This window comes from Phragmites australis, chromosome 19 (assembly GCF_958298935.1).
Source record: "Phragmites australis chromosome 19, lpPhrAust1.1, whole genome shotgun sequence".
Classification (NCBI taxonomy): domain Eukaryota; kingdom Viridiplantae; phylum Streptophyta; class Magnoliopsida; order Poales; family Poaceae; genus Phragmites; species Phragmites australis.
In genome coordinates this window covers 25653098-25679100 of record NC_084939.1, presented here as the reverse complement: position 1 = coordinate 25679100, position 26003 = coordinate 25653098, and the positions used below count along the sequence as shown (strand labels likewise).

The window sequence follows — 26003 nt, the reverse complement described above, 5'->3', positions numbered from 1 at the left end:
CAATCTGCCATACGCCATGGATCCCAATCTGCCATACGCCATGGATCCCAAGCCTGGCGTGTAGTCAACCATCTGCAATTTCTTTTACTCGTGCCATACGCCATGGATCCCAATCCACTAGATCAGCGCTAAGGATGTCCAGATCACTTATCACCCTGGAGTAGTTACCATGGTCTTGCTGCTGACTCCATCTTAGCCTGGCATGAATCCACCGATACCCCATCGTTGCAGGCAACACTGCAGATCCCCAACTGTAAGATGTAGGCTCATAAGGATGTGACGCGAGGTGGGCTGCTAACCATACAATATGTGGGACGACATAATCGCCTGCCGTGTTGCAGAACATGATGCCTCCGAGCAGGACGTATAAGTACACCTCATAGTGTTGCATAAGTGTATTCTCGTCCGCATCCAGTGGGCATGGACCGAACTGTGTCAGCCCATGAACCCAGGACATGGAGAGGCCAGCATCCTTCCCGTCGTATTGCACACCAAACCTATAAGATACAGATGGTCAATGACGTTTTAATAGCACTGTAATATTTTAAGTGCATTACATAACAAATAATTACCTATCTGCAACATAACCCTTCCACTGCTCCCTTGCGGGTCGCGAAACTATTAACGGGGCACCCCTGATTGGCAGCCCGGTCAGCATGGCCACGTCCCGCAGTGTTACTGCCATCTCACCAAAAGGAAAGTGGAAAGTGTGTGTCTCAGGACGCCAGCGGTCGACGAGACCTGTGAGCAGTGCCTCATCAATTGCCGGGAGAGGTGTCCTACCACCGACCTCCATGGGAGCTCCGGCCATCATGAGAGCGAAAGGTAGTAGTCCCGCTCGTGCGAGTGGCTCGTGGAATCGAGGGTCCAACTCCTTAATCTTGTGCACACTCCGGGCTCGTAACGGACCCAACTGCATGAGTTATCCAATACATGTACAGCGTTAGTTCAAAATTCTCGTAGCAATGAAATAGCACATATAAACGTGGTACCTGTTGTCCCATGAATATCATCCTTCCCCTATAGTTCTCGTCGTACCACTGCTGAAGAAGCTCGGGAAGACCACCATGAGCCATGATAATGATTTAAGGCTTCTTGGTTCAACAAATAGGTGAACAACAGATTAGAATAATCTAAGTACTCTAATTAAATAAAGTAAGTACTCTTATTAAATAATCTAAGTAATATAATAACGTAATTAAATAATCTAATTTGTATAATCTCAGTACTCTAATTAAATAAACTAAGTACCCTAATTAAATAATCTAAGTAATAACGTAATTAAATAATCTAATGAGAATAATCTAAGTACTCTAATTAAATAAAGTAAGTACTCTAATTAAATAATCTAATAACGTAATTAAATAATCTAATTTGTATAACCTAAGTACTCTAATTAAATAAACTAAGTACTCTAATTAAATAATCTAAGTAATATAATAACGTAATTAAATAATCTAATTTGTATAATCTAAGTACTCTAATTAAATAAACTAATATAATTAAATAAATGTAATTGAACGGATTAAACAATCACAATCTACTTCTGAAAGAACTAATCTACTTCGAAACAGACTAACCAAATAAGCTAATTACTCTAAATACTATTACTAACCTAAGTATTAAATAGGTAATCTAATAACTAACCGGTATGAAAGTGAGTGCTCTCGAAGTATTAAACTGCCGCTGCTGCTGATCGCGTTGCTCCTCTTCTGCTGCTTTCTATACTTGAGCTGCTGCTACTCCCTTCTCTGCTCTGCTGCTCCCTTCTCGACTCTGCTGCTACTCTCTTCTCTGACGAACTCCATTTATTCACCTTACCTCGGGCCGTGCCAAACATCACGGGTTGCCAAAATCATGCATGCATCCGGCCACAGGTTGCAAAAAATGGTGAAAATGATTGATGTGACGCGAAAATGATTGATGGGACGCGGGAAAAAGGGATGGGATGGGTGGCCGGCTGTATTCGGCAACTGAGGTGCCGAATACGGCACTGTGGGCCGTATTCGGCACCTCAGTTGCCGAATACGGTGTTTTCGGAATTTCAGTTTCCGAAATCCAAATTTCGGAATTTGAGGTACCGAATACGAGTGCTAGATTTGCAAATACGTCGATATGTTATCTAATTTCGCAAATACGGTCGCGTATGTTGTCTAAATTTCCAAATTTGCCACTTCCCACATGTCCATCAGTTTACTATCAATTAGACTACTAGTATCTCTGCAAATCTTGTTGTTTGAAATAAGGATGCATCTAAAAATTATATGGGAATACTTTAGACTTATGATATACATACTTATTTTTAGTAAAAAAAATCTGAACATAAACATTTATTATATTTTTGGACATCCTTATATATGGACTTGTAACTTTTATCTGTGATCAACTTCAATGTATGGCAAAATACAGAGAAAGTATTTGATAAAAAAATCAATATGTATGTCTGTCTCTTAAATGCAGTTATATAAGTAATTTTGTAAAAAAAAAATTGTGAGCAAATTAGAATTGATTCGTGAGCAATTTAAGAAATATGTTAAGACAATTTAGATCGGGTATTCAACAATTTTTATGAGCAAATTACAACCATTCAAAAGCAATATTTGATCTAGCTACTACATATTTTCAATAAAAAGAGAACAAATTTGTTGCAAGTATGTTTCATAAAAATAAATTAGTTCAAACTCTCAAGCAATTTTTATACTTTTAAGAGCAAAATAGATATACATACTATAAATCTAAATAATACACGTGTAGTTTTTAGATTTTACCTTAAACAAAACAATCTTGCCAGACCAAACATGCATTGTAAGGAACCGTTGTACTCTACATGTTGTTGCGGCAAATCTTATGAAACTAAAATAAATTCCTGGCATTATATTTAAATCTGTATGACATGTTTGGTTTTGCGATCTAAATCCTTACTTAGATTACTAGTGAACTGAATTCTACTAGCTACTTACCTGTGTGTTGCAACGAAAACATAAATATAGAACATGATACCATTAAGCGCAAACTCAAGGTATAAAAATATGGATACGTCATGGGAGTGTCGTCGAACGAATACATCAAGAACGATGCTATAGTTTGATTTTAGATGAAATCTAAAATAAGAGGATATTATCCGCTAACTTTTATCATAATTTCTTTATTTATTTTAAGTAGTAAAATGTGTCTCTGTAACTGGTAACGAGATGAGGAGGCTCGATGGTGTGGGTGAATAGTAAAAGTGGATAAATTATTTAAATTTTAATAGCTTTTTATTAATAAGAGGAGAGTTAAGGAAAAAAATGATGTAAGAATCGATACGCAATTTATATAATAGAGAAATATTCTAAAGCAATCCTCCTCTCCGGAGCACATGGGCCTTCCAAGAAAGCCCTTTAGGTGTACTTTTTTTTAATATTTTTTCGAGTTTAAATTTAAATAAATAGATTCCCGGCGAAAAGATTTGCAAAAGTAGGCGCCCACCGCCCTCTCAGAGGGCTGCAGCCCTCTCAGAGGGCGGGTACGGGTGCTAACCGCCCCCTGAGAGGACGGTAGGCCTAGGCCTACCGCCCTCTCAGGGGGCGGTTAGGCCCTGGGGGGCGGTTAGCCCCTAGCCGCCCTCTGAGAGGACGGTTAGGGGCTTTTTTCATGTAAAATTAATTTTTTTTCCATTTTATCCTATAAAAATGTATTATTTTTTAATTGAAGGAAAAAAAAGAAGGGGTGTAAGGAAATTAAGAAATTAAATTTGGAGTAGGTTATGTAATAACGAGAGGAAAAAAAATCAGTAATTAGTAGTTGTAGCATTTTACGTGGGTATGGGGTGCGAACGAGGACAAACATAGTATTGAACACATGGTGAAAACATTACAATACACTGTAATCGCGACGACACGATGAGAAAACAAAGGTGGCATGTACGGTTCGCACTAAGACCTTATTAGTGCGCCGATCCTAATCATAACATGTCTTAGGGAAGGAAAGTATGTCGGGTTACATTAGGTACTCTCTACTGCGTGCATCTAGGATACTTTCCCTTTCGGAGGGCATTGGGACCTGCCGCCTTAGCACGGCGGGCTCTCTCCCGCTTCCTTTCATTCTCAGCCTCTCGAGCCTGAGCCACGGTACGGTCGTGCGCCGCCTTCCTCATGCGCTCTTCTTCCTCCCGCTTGAGACGAAGTTCCTCTTGCTGTTGCTCGTACTCCCGACGTGCGTACGCTTCCCTTCTCCACCTCATGTTCATGTCGATCCACAGCTTCTGTGAGTCATTTTGCTCATTGTTGAGCCACTGAATAAAATCACAGAGCGGTGAAGGGGACTAAACAAATGGAACAAGATGAGCGGTTAGTAAAAGAGGGTGCGTAATCGGAAGAGATGAGGTGGACATCTATTACCGTACCGGTCGATAACCAGTTGTTGCATTGCGAGGCTTGTCATACTCGTAGTTGGCACACATGAAGAAGCGTAGTCCATAGGTGTATGAGATGTCCTGCGACTCGCGGAGCTTACAAAGGTCACCACAGAAGCACATTGGTGGTTCGAGACCTTCAGGTACGGTAGTCCCCCAATGTTTCTTTGGTGGGCTCGATGGAGCTGAGGAAGACATTGCACTTGAGATATTTGAGAAATGAGCGATGCTTCTCCGTAAGGAGGTTTGGCTACTTATAGTTGGGGAAGGCAGGAGCATTGGATTCGCTCTTAAAGAAAGGAATTAGGGCATGGGTGTAGCTGGCGGGAGGAGCATCGAATTCCATCTTGAAGGATAGGACAGTTTTGTCGTTGCCCATGGTCAGAGATTCTACGTTTATTGGTACCCGTGTTGTCATTTACTGATTTGAAAAAGCTGGGTAGTGTTGTCACATCTTGTTTAAAGCCTGCGGCAGGAGGCATGTGTTGTCAAGTCATGGTTAAAGTTTAGTGGTGTGGTCACTTGTTCATTGAACATGTCTGAATATGAAATGCATTTACGAAATGCTAAGTCGACCATACAAAGTGAACGTGTCTTAATACATATGAGCACATCACGAAGCGAATACGCATATGTTAGTTACAAAAAATGTAAAATGCTACTCATGTCTCCCTCGTTGCCGTCGTCCGTGCGCCCCATCGTGGTCCCGATGCCGCTGGTTAACCCTCACGTGACCCCTGGAGTAGGTGAGGGGGTCAGGTGGGCCGACGTGTCTGCTAGGCCTAGTAGGGACCACCGGTGTCGAGGGCTCGTCATGCGTGGGCTGGGTCCGAATCGGTGCACTGGAAACCTGGGACCGTTGAAGGACGTCATAGTCAGGTGTGCCCCCGAAGAAGTCACGGACGATGTCGTATGCGGTGTCGGGGCCAGCCTCATCCTCCTGACTTGGGTAGGAGGACTGTGAAGGCTCGGCAGGCGTCCATGTGTACTGGCTGGAGGGGCCTGTGAACAAATAATCACGTTAGATACGAACAATATGGTATTGAAAGTAGTAGTAAAAAATGTATAATTGTACCTGCGTGGTACGACGGTGCAGCAGAAGAAGGCCACGCTGACGTGCCGTAGTACGTTGCGGGGGGGGGGGGGTAGGGTGTGGGGCCGCCGAAGACGGACCGGCCTCGTCACCGAAGTAATCTGAGCACAGTTGTAACTTATTTTGCTGAAAGTACTAGAAATTAGGAAGAAGGGTTCCCGGAGTACCTGACTGTGGACGTACAGGGCTCAATCTGCGAGGCTGCGTCGACACTTGTGCAGACGGACCTAATGAATGTTTAATAACAATAAGTAAAGGATATTGATCAATAATTTTCAAAAGTATAATTCGTACCATGTTGCTCGGACCCTCCAAGACGTGATAGAAGGGGTTGTGTGGGTGCCGACACTGAAGAACGTCGGTGCACGTCTGATGGCCGAGATGACTCGGCGTGTGCACCACTCGTCCTGGGAGGCGGCCCTGCTACATCTGTGGTAGATCGCCAGGAGGTGAGTTTCAGGGCGCGCGTCGTCTTGTCGAAAACCCGTCTAATGAAGCTCGCAACATCCGACGCACTTAGGTGATGCCCTTGCCGGACGCGGTCCATGACAGCAGCTGCATCCCTATTTACATCATAAATGATATCTGTCTGCGGATACGAACAATAGTGAACAATTAAAGTATACGGTTATGTTCATTCAATATGTAGTACGGACTTCAAAAAATGACTTACTGCTAAAGCGGCGTCCTCGTCCCAATGCACCGGGTATGTCTCCGTTGTCGATGCGACGTCCTGTAGCGCTTGGGCCCATGTTGCCACGTAAGGGGCCAAGCGGTCCGCCCAGAGGTGGCCAGCTGGCTGGCCTTTCCGCGTGTACCTGCATTGAAACCACAGTAAATGTAAGGCAAACTGAAACGAAGGTTGCTCAAACTAAAATTTATCAAATGTACCTGTGGACGTGCAAGGGGACTGTACGGATGGGGACGAGCGGGAATGCCTGGTGATGGCCAAACTGCCGCATGACACGCTGCGGTGAGTACTCTTCGACGTAGATGTCGAAGACAAGGGGCGCCTTGATGAGCCAGTACTCCTCATCACGGGTGCACAAGGGTGACAATCCCGACCCTGCACGTGTATGAACGGCCCGAACGTTGTATGGCTCCCATACCACATCGTTAGGACGTAGCCTGTCAAACTGGGTACGAAAATGCTCGTACGCGCTGCGAGGCTGCTCGTGGGCCCAGTGTGGCTGAGTGACAAACATCAATACAGATATTTAGAGAGTAACATAGTACGAACGAAACTGTTAATGTAAATTACGTACCCGTCGACGACACCACAGCGAGGCCATTGTCGGCGCGCCCTCTTCCATCTCGCCGTACCACTCCTCTGGGTACGGGGAGCGATCCACCACCGGCCTACCTATGGCGAAATGCTCGTACGACCATAGCTGAAGAATAAGTGGACACCCGGCAAAAGTGGCTAGCGCCTCCTTCTTCATGCATGCATCGCAGAGCGCCCGATACGTCGCAGCAAGAACAGCTGATGCCCAGCTGAACTGCGGTACATCCTCTGCATGTGCGTCCGCTATCGACCGGGCGTACGGCACAAGGGTCCTCGTAACCAGGTGGCCTTGGCCACTAGTGAACATCACCCACCCAAACAACCAAAGGAGGTAGGCCTCCAAATGTCTCGAGACCGCGTATGCGTTGGCTTGTGGGTGGATGTACGTCAGCTGCATATATGACTGGTGTCAGAAATAATCATTACGACATAATTTGTTAGAAATCGATAGGTTGCATGTTACCATACCTGGAACTGTAGGATCCACTTCTTCGTTGGCCCTCGTGCATCAGCTAAGAACTCAGGCACGTACGGGGGTGCATCCGCCTTTCGCTCCACCGGCCCAAATCGCTGATGCATGTCGTTCATCCAGTCAGCCTGCATATCGATCACCCCAACCGCAGCTCCCGTGCAAGGAAGGCCTAAGAGGTAGGAGACGTCCTGCAGGGTCGGGGTCATCTCTCCGCACGGTAGGTGGAACGTATGTGTCTCCGGCCTCCAACGGTCGACCAGTGCTGCTATCAGCGACCGATCGAAGTAGAAACGACGGGCCGCAACATCGGGGTCCTCCGTCGTTCGGGCCTCGACCAACCGGCAAAGCGGTAGGAGTCCGGCCGCTCCCAACCTATAAGTATTGCAGTACATCAATAATAGGTAACAACAGCAGCGAAATGATATGTAAAACCATCAGCTTTTCTAAGTACCTGTGGGTCCAGCGCTCGTCTACCGTCAGCAGCTCTCTAGGGCCTCGTGGGCGAAACACTCCTAGGTCCGTCTGGTGCTCGGCAGATAAGAAGCTGCGATGCTTCTTGTCCACGGCAGTGTCCAAAAGCTCTGGGGTCGAAGGCTGAGCCATCTTTGCATTTGAAAGACATGTACATTAGTACATTGAGAAATAAATACAAGAACAACAAACTTCGAATGCAAATTAACCGTACGCGAAATTAACACATATTAATACAAAGTACAAAACTAGCTGACCTAGACAACAGGTGCATCACCGCCTGCACTTTTGGGACAATATTTGTAAGTGTGACCTACTTCATTGCACTGACTGCATCGCTGCATCCTAGGGCCAGCCTCGGATTCATCCATATCGTTACGAATCCGCCGAGATTGTCTTCGGCCCGGTGCGTTCTTCATCTTTCCCAAATCAGGCACATATATTCTTGAAGGCCCTGGGTTACTTGTAAAAGTGTCAACAATGCTTTAACCATACAGCTCCTGGTTCCAGGTGTTCAGTACTTGATCTTTCATGAAATATTGTGACACATATTGCCTTGGAAGCATATGGTGCTCTGCGCACGCAGCTATGACATGTGTACAAGGTTTGTGGAGTAATTGTGGCTTCTGACAACTACATATGCATGTTCCACTCCTTAGCACACACTCTTGAACATGCCGCTCACGTCTACCCCCCCTCCGACCCTTATCCCGACACAGGACACTGAACCTGTGCTCTGCTGTGCCCTCTTGATTTGCGCGATGCATGTGGACCTTCCTATTTGCCTTCTCCATGTCCTCACATAGCATCCGACCATAAAGCATACGATTGTCCTCCATTACAACCTTAGCAGCTGCAAACCGATCAATGAAGTACTTGCAGGTGCCATGCAAAATGCCTTCTACAATTCCAACTAGTGGTAGGGATCTCATTCCTCGCATGACCCAGTTATAAACCTCTGCAAGGTTTGTAGTCATTACTCCATACCTGGCACCACCACTGTCGTACAGCAGAGCCAATTTTTCATTGGGCTCATTGCGTATCCACTGTGAAAAGCTCCTAATAGATGAGCCAGATCTCCGTACAATCTGCGGAGTATCGGTTGGGAGCCGACCGAGAGCTATTGGTTCCTCACGGTTAGGTGCGGCCTCCGCAGTTTGTTTAAGAGTCAGTTCATCAAGTCTTGCCCATAATGCATTGAACTTACGTTGTTGGTTTTGACTGCACAACTTCTTGAAGAGCTTTATTAACTCTTTGTTTTTAAACTGTCTGTAGAAGTTCGCATCCATATGGCGCATGTACCACCTGCTTTTGAGATCTGGCCACTGTACTGGTACACCCAGTCGCACGCTACCGTGTTGCATATCCAGCAAAGCCTGCAACAATCCTGCATGTCTATCATGAATGAGACACACATTTGGTCGGTCAAGAACAATTGCATGCTTCACCCGCTCTAGGAACCAATACCAGCTGTCCCCATTCTCACTCTCCATGAACGCAAACCCTAGTGGCAGCACTTGGTTGTTACCGTCGACCCCTATTGCAGACAATATCTGTCCTTTGTGCTTCCCAGTTAGGAATGTTCCATCTAGGCATATGATGGGTCGGTAATATCTAAATGCTTTGATAGTTGCACCGAATGCAAAGAAAGCACGCTGCAACACTCTTTTTCCGTTGTACTCCACATCAGTAGAGGGGTAATGCTTGATATCATAGTAGCTGCCTGGATTTCTTGCACAAATTGTGGCTAATTGACGAGGTAGATTGTGATACGAATCTTCATATGTACCGAACCTAATCTCAATAGCCTTTTGTTTCGCCCTCCATGCCTTCGCATAATTTATTGTGTACTGGAACATTTGCTCAATAGCACGGATTATTGATCGTGGCTCATACCTTAGGTTGTCCACAATCTCTCCGTACATAACATTTGCAATGAAAGCAGAAGACAGATTCCGATGGGCGAACTCTATTTCCTCAATATGACAATTATGTTCCTTAACTATTGAGCATTGCCAGTAGTTTGCCCATTTCCCTCTAAATGCGTGCACCCGCCAAGGGCACTCAGGAACCAAGCACTTCACATCGTACTCTCTTTTACTTGATTTAACAACCTTGAATTGCCTACGAAGAGACAACGACCAGAATTTCACAGCATCAATAACTGCCTCTTTTGTAGGGTACATAGCACCCTGTGACACCTCATTCTCATGGTATGGCCACGGTGTCTGGTCAGCCTCGCTAACCACCAACTTTGAAAATTCTTGATCCCGCCACTCCGTAGGAACTGCAGCATTACCCTCCTCATCAGAAGAATCCCCATCGGCAAGGCCTTCCTCCAACTCTTCATCCTCCAAATCCATATCTTCAATGATGCTAGGGATGTGCTCCCTTTCATCAGCTACACCCATCGGCTCTAGGTCTGGAACATCACCAACCTCCTCTCTGGACCCTACATTAGCCGCCTCTGACTCATCTTCCACTGCCTCACTTGGTCCTACTACTGCTTCTTCAGAGTTCACCTCATTTTGATCTTTCAGGTACGCCGCAGCTAATAAAACAAGCGGCATGCCACGTTCACAGCATATATCTACATACTGCCTCCAAGTTGATGTGGCTTCGATGGGAACAAGCTCACCAAAGTATCTATGACTAGCACGGCTCAGAACACCTTTCAACTTCAGCTCATATTGCTGCGGATCCAGTTGGAAAAACCGCATGAGCCATTTGCACACCCCCACAATAGTCCTCTCATTAGCCTTACTAAGCCCCTTCATAACATGGCGAAATCCAGAGAGATCTACACCGTTGGGACCGTACATAATTTCACCCTCACCATAATATATCTGAAAAATTAATTTATCTCCCATTCCTGGAAACACCCGCAAACATAACACATGTTAAGACAACAAACTATATTTCTGATTATCGGATAAAATAGTTTTTAAATGCCACCCTAGGTTCGCAAATTATCATCTACTGTTGACTCATACGTCTGCATGTATAAGTAATATACTATAAACTATATACTACAAACAACATACTAAAAATAATATACTACAAATAATATACTACAGGTAACAAATTGAAAATAATGTACTAAAAATAATATTCTATATTCAACTATTATCGTGCAATTTTCTAACTAAATTTTACAATTTTCTAAACCATAGATCTAACTATCTAAAATCTATGTCATATACTACTACTGCACTAATTAACAACAATAAAAAGGATAAAAAGATTGATCTGAAATTTTTTTCCAAATCCGCAGCCCAAATGCAGCAGGGCTTCGCCGATCTCTCTTACTCCCCTCTCCTCTCCTCTCTTCTCCTCTCTCTTCTCAACTTTTCTTTTTTTCTGAATTTTCTAGTTTTTTCTCCAATTTTCGGGGTTTTTATAGACTCAGGGCGCAGGGGGCCGGCGCGGGGCGGCGGGCGGGAGGAGCCCTTACCGCCCTCTCAGGGGGCGGTAAGGACCTCTACCCGCCCCCTGAGGGGCGGTAAGCGGTGGGGCCCGGGAGGTTAGGCCTACCGCCCTCTCAGGGGACGGTTAGCACCCGTACCCGCCCTCTGAGAGGGCAGTGGGCGCCTACTTTTGCAAATCTTTTCGCCGAGAATCTATTTATTTAAATTTAAACTCGAAAAAATATATAAATAAAAAAACTCCCAAATTTGCACCTTCCTATGGACCTAGCCCAGATAAAATCTATATGATTAGGCCCAATCAAGTGGCTCTCTCGTGAACTGAGCTTAGCTTGGTTGGTAAGTCGTCTCGTTGTAAACGCTAACTGTCTAGGCTCGAGCCCGTTGGCGCACACTGAGGCTTTGCCTATGAGGATTTCTTCCTATCTATCTCAAGCATCTGATGGATCACAACGAGAGAGGGGTGTGCTCATGCTAGCGGAGTCTAGGGTTTCTACTAAATCTCTTTAGTAGATATAGATTATATATCTAATATATGTCGGTGGTGCACTTATATAGAGTATGATATGAATTTAAATATACTATCGGGGCTTAAAAAGTAGCGATCTCTCCATGCATGTCTCTATCTGTCCCAAGTGTTCTCACTTAATGACTTGCAGCATAATGATGGATGTGCATGCCTCATGGTCTCATGAAAGTGAAACGCCCACAAGTCGACCGTGATGGTCCCGACCAATCACCACTGAGATCACTGTCATTGGTGCAATGGTGCTCATATCACACTCTGCTACGTGCCTAGCTTCCAGGTTCCAGCTGCTTTTGTGCTACTCTTCAGTAGAAAACTCGCTGGACTGGAGCAGTGGAAGAGCACGCTTGCATGCGCTTTTGGGTTAGGTCACCAACTTTTAGTTAGCATGCATGCCTCACTTTTGCCATCCCGAATCATGCTGTCTTGGAACTGCATACATGTCTCTACTCTTGAGTAGAGTGATCTCCATTCAGATTCAATCTATCACCATGTTCTTCAGATCAATTGCTATATTTGTATTATATCCTGCCAGGAGCTGGTGAAACTCATGTTCACTGCTTCGGCCATGTGTGTATGTACATTTGGAAGAAGCCAAAGAATGACAGTTTTTCTTTTTCTTTTTTCTTTGTCACGATTGAAAATGATCAGGACTCACTCAATATATTGTGTTAATACAGTGTTACCAGTACTATGCTTGCTACTTGATTCCTGTCATTCCACTGTGTTTCTTGGATGTTTTCAATTCTCACAAAACTTTACATGGTTGTCTTTTCCATGCTTCAACTGCAAAAGAAAACACCTGAAAGGTCCAAGGAGGCGAGGACCAACAGGCCGGTCGTGCGCAAACATTTTATCCTCCCCGAGGTAATTCTGATAAGCTTGTATAAAAAAGCTAGAGTGTCTAAGAGAATTACCATCGTTTTCTTAATGAAGAAGCTGACATCTAAATCCGAATCGAAAAGAACAAAGTGTAGGTGTTAAGCGTGTACATCTGGTGTACTAAGATTATCTCCAACGGTTTCCCTTCAGGGACCAAAATCCCTTCACGACGGGATTTTTGTTCCCTTCAGCGCTCCAACGGTTTCTCTTCACGGTTCCTGTCACGACGGGATTCCCAGGGTCATTCCCTTCAGGATGGGATTCTCTCTTCATTCTCTTCGCGATTCCCCTCGAGGGGAAGCTGTTGGAGATGAGAGGAAATAAAGGGAATGAGAACGGAGAAGGGAATCGGGAAGGGAACGAAATGAAGGGAATATTGTTGGAGATGGTCTGTAGCTCCATGCCGAAGGTATTATCCTGATAAAAGTCTGACTTGGTTGCATCATTCATCTAGTTAATCTCTTCACTAGAGAGTGGAGAAGAGAAAAAAAATTAAAGATATGTTTGGTTTTTGTGAGAGTGAAGATTGACAACCAAACATACCCTTATTTACTTCACTAAAGTTTCGTCTAATCCTTCTCAAAACTCGGCTCATCTGGAAGAAAAGACACCGGGTAAATAGTGATTGACTTTCCCCTATGAACATGACGTATGAAATAGTGATCTGGTGAACAGGAATTCCACAAACATTGATCATAAACAATATCCTATGAACAGTATTATAACAAACAGTAATCTACTGTAGATTACTGTTCACCATATCGTAACATACTATTCACATAACTATTGACCAGTGACTTTCCTTCCCTACTTAAGAGAGGAACCGGTTCCCAAACGACCAGCGCAGCCACAGCGCACACTGTAGTACTCCGAGCCGAAAGTACAAAAACTCAGCTCACAAAAATATATAATTAGTGAAGGAATTAAAAAAATTCCACCGGCAGGGGCAGGAGGAACAGACACTCAGGCAGTCAATCGGTCCCGCTCAAGCTCTCTGCTAGTCTGCTGTGCTGTGCTCAAGAAATTCGGTGATCAGTAGAAACTGAAGATTTTTTTGGGGTTTTTCTTTAAAAAAATCCATCTTTTCCTCCTCCCTTCATCTTGGCCGGGGGCGCATGTCTTTTCTTGGGGTAGCAGTCCATCGACCACGGAGAGCGGAGGCAGTTGGGACTACTAGTAGTCCTACCAGTCCAGCAGGTGCTCCAATCTAGCGCCCGCACCCGCACCCGCACCCGCACCCGCAGGCCGTGGGGAACGAGGACGACGACCCGGCCGCCTCATGGATGGTACGTGCTTTCCTCTTGCCTCAGGACCTGGTTTCCTCTCGAGGGGAGATGAGATAGCTTTGGTTCTAGATCTGCGCGGGGTTTCATGAGAAACTTGATTCAGGCGGTTTTGTTCTCCTTGATTTTTTTCCCGATTCCCGGTTAGTTTTTGTAGTCCGAGCTGTAGAATACATGTTCAAATTCCCGGTCGATTGTTTGTGCTGTTCTTGATTTTGCGTTGATTCTTTGCGTGGATATATCGGTAAGGATTAGGGACAAAGAGGCACAGGTTCAATTTTTTCTTTGAGGAGTTCTGACTTGTGACCTTTAGGATGCCATTCTAGGATTTTAGCTTTGAATGCCGTGTTTTATTGAAGTCTTGCTCCCAGGAGAATGCCCGGTTGCTCACACCGGGACTATTTTGCAGGTACGGGTCTTGTGATAGAATTTTTCTTGAATTTTGGCTCCTGCTTTGGCGTGGTATAAGACGGAATTAAACTCTTTCACATGATAGAGTATGGCTGCGTAGCTTTTGCGGTTCATGTTTTATGGGTGATTTGGGCCTTTATATAAGATTATCTTTTCTAATGTAGGACAAATTCAATTTTAAGCCACTCAACCACTTTTCAGTTTAATGTGTGCAATTTGTGAACAAAATTAAGATAGGTAGAAAGGAAAGCAATTCCAGTCCTATGGGTTAGTTTAGAAATGATATTACAGAAATTACCATATACATCTCGCAAGTGCAGTTGAGCTTGCCACTTTAGCAAACAACAATACACTAATACAGAATGCATTGCACATTTCTGCCACATAAGTTTCTGAATTTTGTGATGCTCTAGTGTAGATGCCATGCATGATTTGGTCAACAGCAATGCCATGTATAATTTGGTCAACAACAATGCCATGTATAGTTTGGTCAACAGAGGTGCCATGTATAATTTGGTTAACAGCAATTCCATATCCTTGTCCCCCTTGTGACAAGAATATAATGAAGTGAAGATTACTAAACGTAGGAATGTCCAATTCAGTTCATTTAGGATTTCCGTCGTATTTTGTTTATTTGGTTGTCTCAGTATTCTTGAATGCCTGGTAATCAATGTGTTCAAGGCAGATTAACTTGAGTGGTCCTTTTTGTTAGTAGATTGGTCGATTGTTCTCTGATCCTAAATGTCCTGAACATTGTGTCCATATTTAAGCTTCTATGCTTTTTCTTTGATCTGTATGGACTTGTTGGATACGTCTAGAAAAACACAAAAAGTCATGTCCATATTGTATTGTACTGGTATTGGCATGCCAGTATTGGTTAAACCTAGTCTGCAATCTTTCTAAGCTATCTTGAAGATGTCAGTATTTCTTGTCATATGTATGGTTTCGTAGTACACCTGTTATCTATTTATCTTCAGTACTCTAGTGTTTATCTGTTACTTCCTGTTTCTTTACACAGCTTCAATCCTAGAATTTTCTTGAAGCCCCTCACATTCAATTACTCTGAAGTCTGAACATCTTTTATGTACATACTTTACATTTCGTAACTGAGGAATTTGATGGCATTTTGCAGACCAATTGCCTGACCATATATCAGTTGATTCAGCTCCAAAAAAGTCTAATACTTCATCACGAGATAGACAGCGTAATTTTTCATCATCTACATGTAAAGATTTTCTCCGGAAGTTTGTGGACAACGAACTTCTGACTTCGAGCCTAGAGGATTGGTTCTCTGGTCACAGTGAAGATTATGGTTTCAGGAAGCCAGCATTTGATGTTCCTTTTGACCTTACTGAATTACAGAATTTTGATTATGCTCTGGAGGGTGTTACTTTTCAGCAGCTAGTGCGGATGCCAAATGCTCTTTATGCATCAACATCAGATGTTTTTGAAGCTACTGCGTACCTTGCTTTGGAAGATTTCCTACATGCAGGCATTAAGGGATTGTGGCAAACTTTCTGGGGTCCTGATGAAGCAATGCCTTGCTCAGTTGCCTGTATACACAGCACAAGCTCCAAGTTTTATCCAGCTGAGAAGGCTATTAGCAGTGGGAAACTCGATGGTGTTTGTGCAACAGCTGTCCTGCTGAAGAATTTAAAGCATTCACAAGGAAGATGGGATCATATTGTTGTATTGGCTTTGTTGAGACCTGATATTGGAATGGTTTCTTCACAAGGTGACCAGAAGCCATCTCCTGGTATCTTGGGGGAGGCACTGTTCTTTGCCTTGCGTGTTCTACTATCTCGAAGCCTTAGCAGATCCTCCACCGTTCTTCGAAATTCAGATTGTGTTTACTTGCTTCTTGTTGATTCACAGTTTGGAGGAGTGATCAAGGTCCAAGGTGATCTGAACAAGCTGGATTTTGATCTGAACAATGTTTATGACTGTGCTGCTGAATGGATAAAGAAACATGCCAAAATTACAGTTTCTTCCATAGATCAAGTATGGAACAAACTTGGGAATGCTAACTGGGGAGACATTGGGACCCTTCAAGTTCTCCTTGCAATGTTCCACTCAATGATCCAGTTTTGTGGAGAACCTAAGTATTCTCTTGATGAAGTAGCAACGGAACATAGTTCCCGGCTACAAAGTCGCAGATCAGAAAGACATTTGGTCGACAAACAAGCTAATGGAAATGGTTTATTTCGATTCCAACAACGAAGTCATTCACCTGAAATTGTTGAAGTACAGGAGGAAGCAGCTGTTGATGTGAAACCACAGGAAACCTTGAAGCTTGAAATAGGATCTGTTGTATTGATGGAGGATGCTTACTGCCAAAAGGGTTTCCAAATCAATGACATTCTAACAGACAGTGATCCTCCTATTTATACTTCTACTCCTGTAGAAGAGCCTACCAAAACCTATTTGTTCTATGTAGGTTCCAGCCCTTCTCAATTGGAGCCAGCATGGGAGGATATGAATTCATGGTACCAGGTACAAAGGCAGACGAAAGTACTGACTTTGATGAAACAAAGAGGCATTTCAAGCAGATATATACTACAGATGGTAACTTCTGGACGCGTCGTCCATCCAGGCCCATGTAACAAGCCTAACTCAAGTGGGAGTTGTGGTCACCCATGGTGCAGTACTCCAATACTTGTCACTTCACCAGTCGGTGAGACCATTTCAAATCTTATACGGAATGGATTGTTCGGTGTTGAGGAGGCTCTGAGATGTTGCCATGACTGTTTATCTGCACTTGCTGCTGCAGCATCTGCAGGAATTCGTCACGGTGATATCCGGCCAGAGAATGTGATCCGTATGAGTAACGGTTCAAGGCATCCATATTTTGTCCTTATTGGATGGGGTCATGCTATCCTAGAAGACAGGGATCGACCTGTAATGAATCTGTTCTTCTCATCTACCTTTGCGCTCCAGGAAGGCAAGCTATGTTCAGCATCTGACGCAGAAAGTTTAATTTATCTTCTATATTTCTGTTGCGGTGGAGTTTGCCCAGAGCTTGACTCAGTTGAAAGTGCACTTCAATGGAGGGAGACGTCATGGTCAAGGAGAGTTATACAGCAGAAGTTGGGTGATGTCTCAGCAGTATTGAAAGCTTTTGCAGATTATGTTGACAGCCTCTGTGGGACCCCGTACCCAATGGACTATGATATATGGTTGAGAAGATTGCGAAGAACAATCAATGAAGATCATGGGAAGGAGATCGATACATCAAGTTAATACTGCAGCATATTTTCTTGCAAATTCAAAACGTGGAAGATCAAGAACGATCAGCCCATTACCTTTTGTTGTTGTTGTAGATAATTGATTTGTGAAAGGTCCATAGCTCATAGTATTGTCCTTGGTCTTGCACCATTTCATTGATAAGGTTATTTCCAATATTGCAATCTGCTGCTGCTATCCTCAACTTTTGGATCACTATCACTGTTCACCGTTCGGTGGTTTTGCCTTCAGCCCTTCACACAAGAATGGAGTTATAGGTCCTTGAGGATATCAGCAACATGATGTATTTTGTGAACAGTCTTTGGTAAATTGGTGAGCTGCTCTCTGGTTGCCCTCCGAGAGTCTGGGTCCATTTTATTCGGTACGGCTGGGCTCGTCGATGATTTTATTTTTCTCATGGTCAGTGTTTAAACTGTTAAGAAGTAGGTAAATGTGGATCTCGAGTGTGGGTATAGTCGATCAAGTTTTGGTCCTTTCTCTTTTTGTAATTTGACCAGAATGTATTTGTGATTAGTGGTGGTTTGGCACAGTAGCATTTTATTCCGAGTTCTGACTAAATTATTTGTTGGGTGCAATGCACCAAGTTTCCTGTAAATGGTATCTTGCTAAGTTGTTCAAATTCCTATCCTGAAACTGCTGGGCCTTTATTATTTGATGATGCTAACTTGCTCCATGCATCAAGAAATGGCTTTCTGATGGTGAGATTGTTGTTTGCATCAATAAACATTCAGCGGCTTCATGGGATCGTTACTTATGGGGCCTCAAACTTGTGTTGGTCACTATCTATAAGCTTTGGATGATGTCTAAATTCTGTTGTAATGAATGTTCCTGCATTGTTTCTGTGATTGTTAAGACAGTTTTTGTCCCCAGGTTTTGAACTCGTTACAATTTGCAGTACAAGTCCACCAAAGCGGAGAGCTGCATACAAACACGAATGCTGTAAATATGTACTTTTGCAAATGCTGGTTCCTGTTTATGTGTGTGCCATTGTTGTAATCCACATCGACCATAGTCACCATGAATCAAACTATCTACTCCCTACGTATCAAAATAAATATCATTTTAGGTTCCGTGTAGTTACTTGTTTTAAATTTTAGTTATAAATTACTTTCTATGTATTGAGTTTGGATACTTAAAAATAACACGTGATCTATTTATCTTAAAAAATATTTTTCACAATAGTATACTTTTACTATATTTTATTAATATATTATAATAAAAAATAGTAGTCATTGTTGTATTTTATGGATCGTATCAATGTCTAAAACAATATTTATTTTGAACCAGAGGGAATATATCTATACTTCTATAAAATAGACAAGTTATGACAAATTTAAACGATCTCTACCGTACATCTTTCACAATCAAACATTTCACAATCAAAATTAGTATTCCGTCTCCTTGCCTCTCAATTACCTGGAAGCTTCTAATCAATTTAGAATATTGCAATTAATAGATACTATAAATAATAAAAAGTATTAATACACAATTATTTTCTTCCATCTATAGGTGCATCCTCAATTTTGTTTTTTAATTTTTTTTCTTGTGCATTTTTTACTTTCATCATAATATTATTAATTTCACATGTGCAAAATATGTGGTTGATTGCTAGTTGAGTTAGGCCCTCTTTGTTTAAACTAGAGATTATGGATTGTGACTTTTACAATCTAGCCTCCGAATTTCAATAATCTATCTCCCACCCCGTAAATTGTGAAGTATGAAAAGACCAAAATACCCATAGGATAAACAAGATGTCCAAAACACTCGAGGGCATTACAAATTTTTAACATCTAAAAGCAGCCATCTAACCTTAGAATCTAAATTACCAAATAACTATTAATTTTTTCGATCTATAAACTATTTTTCGTAATGCTAACTGAAAGAAAACAAACACGGCCTTCAGTTAAAAAGACAAGAAAACAGACTGGTTGGCTGCTCTCTGTAAAATGCCATCCTCATTTGTGCGCTGGATCGGACGGTCCCCGAAGCGAGCCAGGCACTCCCCGCTCCTCCGCCTCCGCACCCGGCCGTCTCCTCTCGCCGCTTCAATTCGAGGAGAGGGATCGATGGCGGCCGCGGCGCCGGCGTACCGGCGGGTTCTCAAGGCGGTGCAGAAGCACGTCGGCGGGGGAGCCTCCAAGCAGCGCTTCCGCGACTTCGTCGCCGCCGAGTTCCGCGCCCCCGCCGGCACGGAGGCCGACGCCAGGGCGAGGCTGCGGCTCACCGGGGACTACGCCTACCTCCTCACCAGCGTCCACCACCACAAGGTAGGAGGTTAAGCGCGATAATTCGATGCGGAATTTTTAGCTTCTGCTTTTGAGAAGGATTCGTGGCTTGTTTTACGGGGGAGGTCATGCGTTCGATGAATTGCCAAAGCAGAGTTCTTTTTTGCCTCATTTCATTTGGCTTACTTGCTTTCGACGTTATATGAATTACTTACAGAAAACAGAGTTAACAAAGCAAGAGCTTATAAATGTGAAAAATTTGGGCCAGGGTATCAGATATAAATTGGATATGCAGGAAGTGCTAGTAGCTGGCTGTCTGAATCTCACTCAGGTCTTTGAAGGTGTAGTTTTGTTGATGATTATACAACGAATAGGATAGAAAATTTCATCATGTCTCTATGTCTGTTAATCATAATGTGCTCACATGCTTTCTAATTGCTAATTACCGACATTTTACCTAATCAGGTCACCTATTTTACACCAAGCAAGTTCAAATCGTTTCGATGGTTGCATGATACTATCTGCTTATCATGCACTGATTACTCCATTAACTCTAGATCATGTTTGATTGTCCAGGACCTGCTATTCCCATATAATATAGCTGTAGACCGATCCGATGAAATGAAGAAAATATTGAACAAATCTGCTGCTAGTGTAGGCCTTCAGCTTCCAGATGTCTACCAGCCATGAGCTTTTCTGCACGTTTATGGGACCCATGGTGATGGTACTGTCATTTAGCTATGTAACTTTGTTCTGAGTCCTACATTCCAGTTGCTATGGAAAATCTAGCTTATTGTGCACTTTTCCCAATATTGAGCAATGTCATTGGTTTGTTGATGATGTCTTGTTCCATGCTGTATGAATTCCTTAGATGAGAATCAATCGCTTCCCTGCTGTAACCGCACAGCATCTAAATTATATTACATCTTCCGTTGTTCCTTTTCACTGTCTCTTCAATTTTATCATTCTGACCTGGCATTAAAAAAGCAGGAAAGCAATCAATAAGTGTACCTGCTTTGTTGATACGTCCACTTTTCTTATCCAAGGTCAACGTGCTCTTGAAAAATAAAATGCAAAGATATTATGAATAATGCGTGGGAGATATAGAAAATAATTAGATTTAATACACTCTCATTGAAAACATTTGCTGTGGACTGAGGTATAGAATAAGAATAGTACTACACTTTCCATTTTTGTTAATCATGTTATAAAGAATCATGATGGTCACTTTGCACCAAGGGTCAGCTTTGAGCCCTTATCTTTTTGCTTTGGTGATGGATGAGGTCACAAGGGATATACAAGGTGATATCCCATGGTGTATGCTCTTTGCAGATGATGTGGTGCTAGTCGACGATAGTCGGACGGGGGTAAATGGAAAGTTGGAGCTGTGGAGACAGACCTTGGAGTCGAAGGGTTTTAGGCTTAGTAGAACTAAAACTGAGTACATGAGGTGCGATTTTAGTACTACTAGGCACGAGGAGGATGAGGTTTGCCTTGACGGGCAGGTGATACCTCAAAAGGATACCTTTCGATATTTGGGGTCGATGCTGCAGAAGGATGGTGAAATCGATGAAGATGTGAGCCATCGAATCAAAGCCGGATGGATGAAGTGGCGCCAAGCTTCCGGCGTCCTCTGCAACAAGAGAGTACCACAGAAGCTAAAAGGCAGGTTCTATAGGACGGCAATTAGACCTGCGATGTTGTATGGCGCAGAATGTTGGCCAACAAAAAGGCAACATGTCCAACGGTTGAGTGTAGCGGAGATGCGCATGCTGAGATGGATGTGTGGCCACACAAGAAAGGATCGGGTTCGGAATGATGACATACGTGATAGAGTTGGTGTAGTACCAATTGAAGAGAAGCTTGTCCAACATCGTTTGAGATGGTTTGGGCATATACAACGCAGGCCCTCAGAAGCGCCTGTACATAGCAGAAGAATAAAGCGTGCGGATAATGTCAAGAGAGGTCGAGGTAAACCAAACTTGACATGGGAGGAGTCTATAAAGAGGGATCTGAAAGACTGTAATATCACCAAAGAACTAGCCATGGACAGGGGTGCGTGGAAGTTAGCTATCCATATGCCAGAGCCATGACTAGACTTGCAAGATCTTATGGGTTTCATCTCTAGCCTACTCCAACTTGTTTGAGACTGAAAGGCTTTGTTGTTGTTGTTATAAAGAATCATGTCAACTGAAAATCACAATGGCCATATCTACAAACAAGCTCCCAAATGTACTCAAGTAAAACAAAGCTATCAGCTCATGTCCTTTGAAGATCAGGCAGTTCTATTTGAACTATTACTTTCTTTAGCATCATCCTCACCTGGTGATTCTGCGTTAGCTTCAGCAGATGTTTGTGTGGAAGATGTATTTGGACTACTAATCTCGTTAACATCGTCCTCACTTGTTTCATCGTTGCATGCTGCGGTAGCTGCTGCAGATGTTCCAGCACCTTCATTTCCTTGTGCCCAAGCTGGAGGAAAATGCCCTGATTTGTTGCCCTCGTTCCTGTTCTTGTCATCTGAACTATCTTCAAAGGAACCATAGTCTATGTTCTGAAGTACTGTTGGAATCTGCATACCCCCAACAAGTACTTCTTTGTTTTCCATGTCTACATCAATCTTTTCCCTTGGGGTTGTCACATCTATCCCAATATATGGAGTGTAGAACCCAGCTTCAAGTGCTCCCTCAACTACCCGTGAACGGAAATCATTCCGCGGAGGAGGTATCTTGGTAAAGAACACTTCCACAAAGTTTGCTGCTATGCTCTTTCGGTAGGGATTGTCCTTCTTATCGTAATGGTATCTGAAGTTCTCATATGTTGTCTGTAGTGCAGAATATGTAGTTAGTATTTGTAAAACTATAGGAGCTTGAAGTACTAATACGATTAAAACAGTCATTGCAAATGTTGGAAACTTTTAAACTACTCTGTCGACCATAAAGACATTTTAATTTGGATATTATATAGCTCACAACAGTAGACCATAAAGCCATTTTAATTTGGATATTATATAGCTCACAACCTTAATCTGGAGTTTTTACATTGTACTTGGTTACATGTGATCTGAATTGGGAATTCGAATCAACAATAAATGTTCTAACAGAACCAAATTTTCCTTTCTTTTCCTTGTGTATGGCCCTGTACAGTCTTTGCATCTTAATAACACTTTCAGTAGAGATCTGGCCCATGCCAAAAGTAAAATTCAATCAAAATATTTGGTCAGTGCAAAATTCTTGTTGCTTCTACTGGATCTATCAGTACCAGAGCAAGAAATCATATGGAGTTGCTAGTTCAAGAGACCAAAACTGTCTTATTGTTGTCCAGTCAAATGCATTACTCAAATTCTGGTATAAGAGAATCAGAATTCTTAACAATATTCTAAAAAGATATGCAACAAAAGGAAGTAAAACCACCTGATTAGTACTTATCAGATAGAGATGAAATACTGTGAGGCCACCAACAAACCAAACAACTATGGAAGTATATATGATTAGCGCAAAAGAGTATGCTTCCTTGCGCAAGGCCTTCCAGATAGAGCCACTGTTGTCTTCCATTTGGCTGTAGACACTCAGCCATGAAAAAATAAAGACAAATATGCACAGGAAAGTCGATGTTGCTATGAACAGAAAGAAGTAGCGGTAGTTCCTCTGCAAGGAGCATGAAAAAACAATGGTGATTATTCTTGGCCAATGGAAACTATTTAAGAACGCAAATACCGATGGAACTTACTTAGACCGTTTATTTGTAAGATATTATTGCATTTCTGAAATATGAATTTGGATTATGCTTGACTTATCAATTTTTAATGCAAACTATGACACATGTCTGCGAAGCCTCAAAAGTCGGTCAGTGAGACATATGTTATGTGTGGTTCAGTGCTTATAAAAAATTGGAAGTCCACTTTCCTACTTAGGTGTCTAATCTGATTAACAAATCCGGTCAGAGCTAACAATTTTCCCTGGTGATTTTGTAAAAAAGTAAGCTACCACTGAGAGTTTGGTCAAACACAACTAATTGGAACTTTTTTGGTTAATAGTACAACTAAAGCTGTATGCATAAGTCCAAATTGCTTGGTAGTGTCTGGAGAATCAGGAACAGATTAAAATTAGACAAATATCGGAGATGATTAAAGGAAATTAGGCTAGGTTTGGGCTCCTTGCTGTCTCTTATTGAAAGCAAAATTCATTCCACAGTGCTTAGTTGTACTCTAATATCTGTTTGATGCCAATGATATGCATACTAGCAGTGAAATAAGTAACAACTAACACGTGATCTTTCACTGGAGGTCTGGAGCTAGAATTTCAGAATTACAACATACTAATAACTGTTTAATGAGTTGCTTACTTACAAGTCCGATGCACTGACCGACCCATGGGCAGTGGTGGTCAAACTTGTGGACGCAGTTATTGCAGATGGAGCAGTGCGAGGATCGTGGTGGGCGGTACCTTAGGCAGGTCTCGCAAAACTTCACCTTCACTGTGAAACCATTCACAATGACGTCCTTTGGCCGATGGAACCTCATCCGTGGGGTTCTCCCGCCGCTCCAGTCCATGGACGGCGTGCTAGAGCCAAGCAATTCATCAGCTTCAGGTGGCGGCGCTCTTGTGTTCCTTGGTACTATTCCTGGGTCTCTGGCAGATGTCATGTAGAGGAAGACCAAATCCTGCATTTGAGCCATGGGTTGTTCAATTTTACGCTCTAGTGGCAATTGGAATGTTTAATTCTTGAATTCTGGATGGTCACACTTTCAGATGTTAAGGCTAAAATTGTTGTGGATGGTCACACTTTCAGCTGGTATGAAAGTAGAGATGACAAAGGGGCTGCTCAAAAAGTTGCAGTAACGACTTGATGGCAGCATATACTGACCATAATTGTTGTGATGATCACTATCAGCAGTGCCGCTCGATGCATATACTGTTGCCCAGTGGTGTGCTCCTGAGAGTGGTAAAATTTGGATTTCATCTGGTAGCAGAAGGTGATGGTTGGGCCGACGACGAGGAACGTCGACAGCAGCAGTGAGGCTGCATCTGGTCCAAGTATCAGCCGCCCACCACACAAGAATACCTTCAGATTAAGCATGATGTACGTCAGTAAATGTCTCTCTGTTGCAGGTAAGAACTTTGAGGCTTGAAGAATTCTCATGTAATTTGAATTTTAAAGGCTATGTATCTAACTATCTATCAAGAGTTGTACAGGTGCCCTATGGCATGGAGCTTTTTGTGAAGAACAAATAACTGGAGATGACAAGGCTATGGGATGCTGTGCCCGTGCAGACATGGTGGCTAAAGGCTAAAGCACACATGTACAGGTGAAGTGGAAATGAGGAAGGTGATGAGGTGAATTAAGCTGGGGTACGTACGTTGTTTCCTTTCCAAGCTTGGTAGAGCCTCCTGGGTTTGGCGTCCAGCTGCTGCAGTGGCTCATCGGCCTCTGGCTTCATGATCATGTCTTCTCCTCGCCGCTTCTGTGTGAAGCTTTCCTCGTCTCATGAGTCATGGCATGGTGATGAGAAGGAAATCTGTGTGTTCTTTGGTTTGAACGGATCTGCAGAGCAGAAACATTGTTGTTGCCGTAGGAGGAGGACGGATCATTGGCACACTCCCGCAGCATGTACCAACTGGGTTTCCCTTTTTAATTTATGGAGTCCCCAAGGACAGGAGAAGCCGTGTGAGTATGCATGCAAGCATAGGGAGGAGGGTTCTTTGTTTGCAAGCATAGGGAGAAGGGTTCTTTGTTTTCTCCTCTTGTTTAGGTTAGGTGTGTGTTGACAAATCACAGTGTTGATCCCAGTTATATCCTGCCGTGATCCCCGGCTTTGTAACGCAACGCTGTCCTCTCTCTCTCTCTCTCTCTCTCTCTCTCTCTCTCTCTCTCTCTCTCTCTCTCTCTCTCTCTCTCTCTCTCTCTCTCTCCACTTGTTTGGTTTGCTGTATGGAGATCACGTAGATTGAATACAACAGTAGTAGAATAATCCTTGTGGATGCTCGGTTAACAGCTGGGAACTTAGTTTATTGTGCTGCTGGTTTTTGGGATCGATTATCTAGTCAATGTTGACGGGCATATTGGTGTGGTGTGAGCAAAGGCTTCGAAGCTGCTGCACATGACAATGACATGCATGAAGAATGCAGCCAATTGAGAAGCAGTAAATCGCCAGCGAGTCCATACCAATCGACGGCGGCTACAGGTATTACGCACCTTCTTCTGCATTTCCTTTTCTGAAATCCACTTTCGTTGAACGTCGGACAGAAGAAGGAGAAGAACCAGACGACGAGAAACGACTAACGAAACAGAGCC

At 43.2% G+C, this 26003-nt stretch overlaps 4 protein-coding genes across 9 annotated transcripts; 2 read left to right on the top strand and 2 right to left on the bottom strand.

The window, feature by feature from the left end:
- Nucleotides 1-64: 64 nt before the first annotated feature.
- On the bottom strand, nt 65-865 carry LOC133900312 (protein MAIN-LIKE 2-like). Its single transcript, XM_062341400.1, has 3 exons — nt 573-865; nt 219-497; nt 65-155 (listed from the first exon to the last, which is right to left on the bottom strand). The coding sequence occupies exons 1-3, from the start codon at nt 812-814 to the stop codon at nt 65-67; spliced, it is 612 nt and encodes a 203-aa protein (XP_062197384.1). The 5' UTR covers nt 815-865.
- Nucleotides 866-13413: 12548 nt separating this feature from the next.
- Nucleotides 13414-18234, top strand: LOC133900409 (uncharacterized). Of its 3 annotated transcripts, none has more exons than XM_062341540.1 (2): nt 13414-13833; nt 15374-18234. In XM_062341540.1, the coding sequence occupies exons 1-2, from the start codon at nt 13827-13829 to the stop codon at nt 17479-17481; spliced, it is 2115 nt and encodes a 704-aa protein (XP_062197524.1). In that variant the 5' UTR covers nt 13414-13826; the 3' UTR covers nt 17482-18234. The 3 variants fall into 3 exon arrangements, with proteins under 3 accessions (XP_062197524.1, XP_062197522.1, XP_062197523.1); XM_062341538.1 differs by lacking the exon at nt 13414-13833 and adding an exon at nt 13848-13973; XM_062341539.1 differs by lacking the exon at nt 13414-13833 and adding an exon at nt 14019-14239.
- Nucleotides 18235-19421: 1187 nt separating this feature from the next.
- LOC133900711 (uncharacterized) lies at nt 19422-25741 on the top strand. 2 transcript variants are annotated; one of them, XR_009906585.1, is made up of 4 exons: nt 19422-19751; nt 20286-20433; nt 22140-24820; nt 24905-25741. XR_009906585.1 is itself a non-coding variant. In XM_062341931.1 (2 exons), exons 1-2 carry the CDS (start codon nt 19431-19433, stop codon nt 20397-20399), a joined length of 435 nt encoding a protein of 144 aa, XP_062197915.1. In that variant the 5' UTR covers nt 19422-19430; the 3' UTR covers nt 20400-20654. The 2 variants fall into 2 exon arrangements, 1 of the variants encoding a protein (XP_062197915.1); XM_062341931.1 differs by lacking the exons at nt 22140-24820; nt 24905-25741 and having other exon boundaries at nt 20286-20654.
- Nucleotides 20113-25206, bottom strand: LOC133900710 (probable protein S-acyltransferase 1). 3 transcript variants are annotated; one of them, XM_062341927.1, is made up of 6 exons: nt 25069-25206; nt 24576-24773; nt 24058-24372; nt 23123-23356; nt 22032-22533; nt 20113-20681 (listed from the first exon to the last, which is right to left on the bottom strand). In XM_062341927.1, the coding sequence occupies exons 1-6, from the start codon at nt 25153-25155 to the stop codon at nt 20620-20622; spliced, it is 1398 nt and encodes a 465-aa protein (XP_062197911.1). In that variant the 5' UTR covers nt 25156-25206; the 3' UTR covers nt 20113-20619. The 3 variants fall into 3 exon arrangements, with proteins under 3 accessions (XP_062197911.1, XP_062197914.1, XP_062197912.1); XM_062341930.1 differs by having other exon boundaries at nt 20113-20676; XM_062341928.1 differs by lacking the exon at nt 20113-20681 and having other exon boundaries at nt 20949-22533.
- Nucleotides 25742-26003: the final 262 nt, after the last annotated feature.

What these genes read in the sequence shown, in the direction of transcription:
- LOC133900711 (XM_062341931.1), top strand. Translation starts at nt 19,431, where the DNA reads ATGCCATCCTCATTTGTGCGCTGGATCGGACGGTCCCCGAAGCGAGCC. An exon ending in CCAGCGTCCACCACCACAAG is followed by an intron (nt 19,752 to 20,285) that starts GTAGGAGGTTAA and finishes TTGATTGTCCAG; the next exon opens with GACCTGCTATTCCCATATAA.
- LOC133900312 (XM_062341400.1), bottom strand. Translation starts at nt 814, where the DNA reads ATGATGGCCGGAGCTCCCATGGAGGTCGGTGGTAGGACACCTCTCCCG. An exon ending in AAGGGTTATGTTGCAGATAG is followed by an intron (nt 498 to 572) that starts GTAATTATTTGT and finishes TGTATCTTATAG; the next exon opens with GTTTGGTGTGCAATACGACG. An exon ending in GTGTTGCCTGCAACGATGGG is followed by an intron (nt 156 to 218) that starts GTATCGGTGGAT and finishes TAACTACTCCAG; the next exon opens with GGTGATAAGTGATCTGGACA.
- LOC133900710 (XM_062341927.1), bottom strand. Translation starts at nt 25,155, where the DNA reads ATGATCATGAAGCCAGAGGCCGATGAGCCACTGCAGCAGCTGGACGCC. An exon ending in TCGGTCAGTGCATCGGACTT is followed by an intron (nt 23,357 to 24,057) that starts GTAAGTAAGCAA and finishes TGCTCCTTGCAG; the next exon opens with AGGAACTACCGCTACTTCTT. An exon ending in AGCTAACGCAGAATCACCAG is followed by an intron (nt 20,682 to 22,031) that starts GTGAGGATGATG and finishes TTTTAATGCCAG; the next exon opens with GTCAGAATGATAAAATTGAA.
- LOC133900409 (XM_062341538.1), top strand. Translation starts at nt 13,919, where the DNA reads ATGAGAAACTTGATTCAGGCGGTTTTGTTCTCCTTGATTTTTTTCCCG. An exon ending in GATTTTTTTCCCGATTCCCG is followed by an intron (nt 13,974 to 15,373) that starts GTTAGTTTTTGT and finishes GGCATTTTGCAG; the next exon opens with ACCAATTGCCTGACCATATA.